At 43.1% G+C, this 6,443-nt stretch overlaps 1 protein-coding gene across 1 annotated transcript; it reads left to right on the plus strand.

Moving 5' to 3' along the window:
- The first annotated feature begins 5,112 nt into the window (after nt 1–5,112).
- Nucleotides 5,113–6,164, plus strand: LOC140615566 (olfactory receptor 52M1). Its single transcript, XM_072795425.1, has one exon. It carries the CDS (start codon nt 5,113–5,115, stop codon nt 6,064–6,066), a length of 954 nt encoding a protein of 317 aa, XP_072651526.1. The 3' UTR covers nt 6,067–6,164.
- The last annotated feature ends 279 nt before the right edge of the window (nt 6,165–6,443 follow it).

Consider the following 6,443-nt stretch of genomic DNA (forward strand, 5'->3'; position numbering starts at 1 on the left):
ATTTGGCTTCTCTTTTCTGAGGAATGGGATACTAGGTTGAAAAGGTTAGGTTCAGAAAGATATAAAGGAGATGCACTGCTCTACCTACAAGTCCATGGGGTCTACTACTCACAATATAAACCAGAGTGGGGAGAAAAACCTCTACAGTTTAATTTTTTGGGAATAGCCATTGTCTTAAGTCAGATTTGTAGTGGATGATAGTGTCTCAAACTAAGAATATCAAACTTCATTAGAGATTTACAGCAGGCTGATCTCTAATTCCAAGGAGATTCTTCATCCCTTCTCTAAAAAGGCCTGATTTCTATTTGGTGTCTTTAGAATACCTGCAGACTCCAGGGAGGTCAACTACAACCAACAAGAGGAGGACTTGAGCCAAAGGGATCAAGACTCAAAGTATTCTCCCTAGACCTCCTTGGATCAACCCTGACATAGTAGGCATAGCTGTGTTTAAGTTATGTTTTGTATTCCTCTGGGACAAAGCCTGCTATTTTCCTTCTCCACTGAGGGAAGTGGGAAGGTTAACAAGTCCAGATGGAATTCCCCCGACCCCTGAACAGAATGCTTATAAGTACCAGGCCTTATAGATATTTGCAGAGCCCCAGGCTCTTACTCTGACACTACCCAGCCCAGGTGAGAGCATCTTATAAAGAGGAATATAGACGATTAACAGAGGTCATTAGGAAGGGTTCCAAGCCTTTTAGGATGAATACCCTTAGGACCCTTGGGCATCCTACTTCTGATTGTACTCCTGTAGAAATCTTCAAGACAAGACTCCACGGGAAGGAATTCTCTGAAGGGGACTTGAAGGGTAGGATCCACACAAAGCCACACTCAAGGAGTCTGAAGTGATGTCTAGTTCACTAGTGCCAAAACCCTCTGAAACACCTCCAGGCAATAGGTTATTCTCACTCGACATAGCCAGGCACTGTGCTAGCACAGGGATTACACTAGAAAATAAGTTAGGCTTGCTCCTTACACTTATGAAACAGGTTCTGTTTGGGGAATCATGTATGAGAGCAGGCAGTTCAGAGCACTGTGTGTACAGTATAAAGACAGGCATGGGGCACAGACTGAGGGTTAGAGTAGGTTTAAGGGGATATCTAAGTCATGGCAAGGTGCATATGTAAGGATTAGCTAGGTAAGGAAGAGTACACCATCCCAGCATCAGGAAAGAACATTGGGTAATGCTCAGAGGCAAAAAGAACATGACAGTTGGGAAGCGGAAAAATTCAGTCTTGTTGGAAGGTATGGTAGGAAGGGTGAAGAATAGTAAAAAGCTGTGGTTGGTGTTGGCAGATGTATTTGTATAGAATTCAGGGGTCCATTTGAAATGTTGTGATACCTCATATCCTCACAGCCATTCCAAGCACAAGCTTCAGTAGCCTCCTTCTGTTGTATTTAAAGTGTGAAGGTTGCTTCTGACTAGGGAGGCATAAGTTAAGGAAGGTCAGGCTCTTAGGGAAAGGATGGAGGCTGGCAAAGTCAACCAAGGCTCAGCCCAATCCCATTTCATAGTGGAAGTGTAGCTCTCCAGTCATGGATACTCTCTTCGGTCTTATGAGGTGTTCCTGGAGATTGATAGGAAGAGTAAGACATGGAGAGGAAGCTGCCATTTGGAAAATAGCTCTGTATGTTGTCAGGTATAGGAGAGGAAAAAGAAGGGGTAAGAGTCAAATCCACCTCTTCAAGGCATGAGGCCAATCCAGAGGAATTAAGATATGTGGCTTCTTTCTAAGAAGGTCTGTGATATAGCAGAACCCTACTAGCTTTCAAAAGAAACTACTTCTGGTTTCTAGAATTCCCTAGCTATCTTTAACCTTGCATATACCTTGAGCTGTAAAATCCTCCTACAATAGGATTTCTTTGCCCAAATATGGAAGGGAACAGCTGCCCCAGGGTGACTCAGTAGTGATGGAACTCAAATGGCATCAAAAGCAAAGAGACTGTTGAAATCGCTTCACTAACACAGGAGGAGGGTAACTGCTATGAGGGGGAAGAACATGGGAATAGAAGACATTGACTTGGCAAGTCCTGATAATTTTTCCATGCAAGTACTCTTCCTTTTCTAGAACAAACAAGATTATTCTCCACATGATTTGCCTTTGGTTAGTATAACATCAGGTTATGAAGGCCAGTTAAGTCTAGAAATAAAGGTCAATTAACCCTTGACTACCAGGAGATTATCATTCTTTTGACTTTAGAACTCATTCAGTGAAGTTGTCAACTTTCAGATTATGTGTCCTTTTGAGGAAGCAGACAGCTTTACAAGGACAATACTGAGTGAAGATTATACACTATTGGTATCTGGTCTGACCCATCCAAACCAGTGGCCTGTGAATGGGGCAATTGAAGTGACTATCTGCAGAGGCTTGGGATGGGTTAAGGAAACTGACAAGGGGATCATGAAGCCCCAGGACCAAACTTGCACAGGATTACCTAACTCAGGCCTGACCACAAAAGGGAAGATGCTATTGCCAGAAAACAGTTCACTCTTCAGGAACTGGTACTTTGGTAGAACACCATGGCTGTGCCATATGTGCCTGGCAGGAAGGGAACTAGGGAACAAATTCCTAATCTCCAGTCTCACTTTCTTATCTCCTGCTGGTACCTCATATTGGCTGAGCCCACCTAGAAACCACAAGAGAAGGGAATCTGGATGATGCATCCCATGAACATCAGCTTCTAGGGACCTAAGAGCTCCAGAGGGGAAAATGGAGAATAACTAGCACATGGTGAAAAAACCAGGACAGGTTCCCCTTTCCTGAGCTCCGCTGGTCACTTCAATCACAGGCTGGTACCTGTGTGCTCTGGTCTTGCCCCAGCCCCACTGATTCAGCCCTCTTATCATCCCTTTTCACTGCAATTTCCAGTACTCTGTTCTCATTTGTAATAATCTAGGAGAACCTTGAGGTAGAGGGGAAATTCAGCTCATGGAGAGGAATTTTATGGGATAAAGTCACTACTGATTGTCATTATCGTAGTACCATGGCTACCTACAGAGATAGGCATTCCAAAGTTTTTTTGAACTTTAGTGGATGTATTTTTAGGTTTGAACATTATTTTCAACAACTAAAAAGAGATAATGCTTAGAGTTAATGTGTGTCAGACATTGCATTCTCCTTTAATCCTTATGCCTCCTCTAGGCCACATGTGTCAAAGTTTGTTGTGAAATGAAGTCATTCGTGTAATTTATAGGATAACTTCATTTGCCTCAGCAACTATGGCCACAATCTGAAGCCAGATCTGGAAAAATCCAAAGGCCAGATTACTAATTACCATACTATATTCAACCCAACAAGGCATAAAATGTAGAAAACAAAGCTTTCGTGCTTTTTCCACATCCCTTGACATTTCCCTAATACAGATCCACATTCTGGTATGATCCTTTAGATCCTGGAAAAAAAAAACACTGTTCCTATGTCTTTTTCAAAATACAAATATCCCTTTTTAATGACTAAGTAAGGCATTTCTTCTCTAGCCAATACTCATCCTCTAGGTTCTTGCCACTCAGAACTGAATGTGTCTTCTTCCTTCCTGGGGATAACCCTCTTTGTCTCTCCTATCTTTTTTTTTATTTGAGTTCAATTTGCCAACATTTAGCATAACACCCAGTGCTCATCCCGTCAAGTGCACCCCTCAGTGCCCATCACCCAGTCACCAAACCCCCTGCCCACCTCCCTTTCCACTACCCCTTGTTCATTTCCCAGAGTTAGGTGTCTCTCATGTTTTGTCACCCTCACTGATATTTTCACTCATTTTCTCTCCTTTCCCTTTATTACCTTTCACTAATTTTCACATTCCCCAAATGAATGAGACCATATAATGTTTGTCCTTCTCCGATTGACTTATTTCACTCAGCATTATACCCTCCAGGTCCCTCCATGTCGAAGCAAATGGTGAGTATTTGTCATTTCTAATGGCTGAGTAATATTCCATTGTATACATAGACCACATCTTCTTTATCCATTCATCTTTCCATGGACACCGAGGCTCCTTCCACAGTTTGGCTATTGTGGACATTGCTGCTATAAGCATTGGAGTGCAGGTGTCCCGGCATTTCACTGCATCTGTATCTTTGGGGTAAATCCCCAGTAGTGCAATTGCTGGGTGGTAGGGTCTATTTTTCACTCTTTGAGGAACCTCACACAGTTTTCCGGAGTGGCTGTACCAGTTCACATTCCCACCAACAGTGCAGGAGGGTTCCTCTTTCTCCACATCCTCTCCAACATTTGTTGTTTCCTGCCTTGTTAATTTTCCCCATTCTCACTGGTGTGAGGTGGTATCCCATTGTGGCTTTGATTTGTATTTCCCTGATGGCCAGTGATGCAGAGCATTTTCTCATGTGCTTGTTGGCCATGTCTATGTCTTCCTCTGTGAGATTTCTGTTCATGTCTTTTGCCCATTTCATGATTGGATTGTTTCTCCAATCTTATCTTCTATTGAGTCTCCATAAAGGAAGAAGGCCCTTGCAAGGACCTGCCTCTGGGCAGACAAAAAAAAAGGAGCTATATTCAGCAGCTTTCATCTTTCAAGAATCCCTTTGTTTCCATCTTCCAAAGTGCTCCTTCTTCACTGGCCCATGTCTCTACTTTGGCCTGTAGATTAAATATTTCAGCTCATCTATTAGCAAATGCTGGCCTCCAGCTTAAACCTTGATTTACCATAGAACCTAGACAGTCTCAGGACTCTATAATTCTAGCTTTCAGCATCAACATGTTGCTTTCCAAGGAGCTCTCATTTTGAGACATTCTAATATAATCCTGGGAGATATTACATAGCCTACCTGCAGAGTTAAATGATTAAATAGGTACCAGTCTGCCTCAGGTCATTTCATTTATGGACACAAGAACATTACTCAGAGTCCTATTACAAAGAGATACTCTTACATTCATTCAAATATGTAGTTAGCATGTGCCTGGCAAATTTTTTCAATACCATGAAAGTAATAACATGACATTTATACTATGACTTTGTTCCATAATTTCCTCTAAGAAAGGTTATAGCATCAATGAGCCTATTCCTTATTATAGAACTTAATATTCTTGTTTTTTATTTCTAGAAAAAGTTTCTACTACATTTTGGGGCACAAGTGAGAAGGTTCATTTATGAATCATGCTCACTTCTCATAATGTCTGTTCAGTACCCAGCTCCTTCCAGCTCACTGGCATCCCAGGGCTGGAGTCCCTACATATCTGGCTTTCCATCCCCTTTGGCTCCATGTACCTAGTTGCTGTGGTGGGGAATGTCACCATTCTGGCTGTGGTAAAGGTGGAGCATAGCCTGCATCAGCCCATGTATTTCTTCCTGTGTATGTTGGCTGTCATCGACCTGGTTCTGTCTACTTCTACTATGCCCAAACTGCTGGGAATCTTCTGGTTTGGTGCTGGAGACATTGGCCTGGATGCCTGCCTAGCTCAAATGTTCCTCATCCACTGCTTTGCCACAGTTGAGTCCGGGATCTTCCTTGCCATGGCTTTTGACCGCTATGTAGCCATCTGCAACCCACTCCATCACACTACAGTGCTCACTCATACTGTGGTAGGACGTTTGGGGCTGGCTGCCCTCCTCCGGGGTGTACTCTACATCGGACCCCTGCCTTTGATGATCCGCCTGCGGCTGCCCCTTTACAAATCTCGTGTCATCTCCCACTCCTACTGTGAGCACATGGCTGTGGTCACCTTGACCTGTGGTGACAGCAGGGTCAACAATGTCTATGGGCTGAGCATTGGCTTTCTGGTCCTGATCCTGGACTCAACAGCCATTGCTGCCTCTTATGTGGTGATTTTCCGGGCTGTGATGGGGCTGGCCACACCGGAGGCCAGGCTTAAAACCCTGGGAACATGTGGTTCTCACATCTGTGCCATTCTGATCTTTTATGTTCCTATTGCTGTTTCTTCTCTCATTCATCGATTTGGACACCAGGTGCCTCCTCCAATCCACACTCTACTGGCCAACTTCTACCTCCTCATTCCTCCAATCCTCAATCCCATTGTCTATGCTGTCCGCACCAAGCAGATCCGAGAGCGGCTTCTCCAAATCCTCAAGATAGAAACCAAGATCAAATGACTTAACTTTCTTCTCAAACAAGCACACAGAGAAGGGATTGAAATACGGTGGGCATCTTACGAGATGGGAACTTCAAGCAGTCTGAGATGTTGGGCCCAGTGTTCTCCAGGTTTGTGATTCCAAAGGAATGCTAAAAATGGACAACTCTAAATTCTAAGGGTAGTTTGAGGCTTTTTTTTTATGACTAAAGGGTATTTGACCTGTCAAATACTATTTGTATTGCTATAGTAATACAAATAGCAATTTGTGTTCAATCAGCTCTCATGTAATTCTTACAGATGTCCTAACATCTTATGAGGTTGGTAGTATTGTTCACATTTTACACATTATAAAAGGTATTTTGTCCTATTTCCAAACTGCATATAAGGTCTCTAAGG

Source organism: Canis lupus, chromosome 23 (assembly GCF_048164855.1).
Source record: "Canis lupus baileyi chromosome 23, mCanLup2.hap1, whole genome shotgun sequence".
In the NCBI taxonomy this organism is placed as follows: Eukaryota; Metazoa; Chordata; class Mammalia; order Carnivora; family Canidae; genus Canis; species Canis lupus.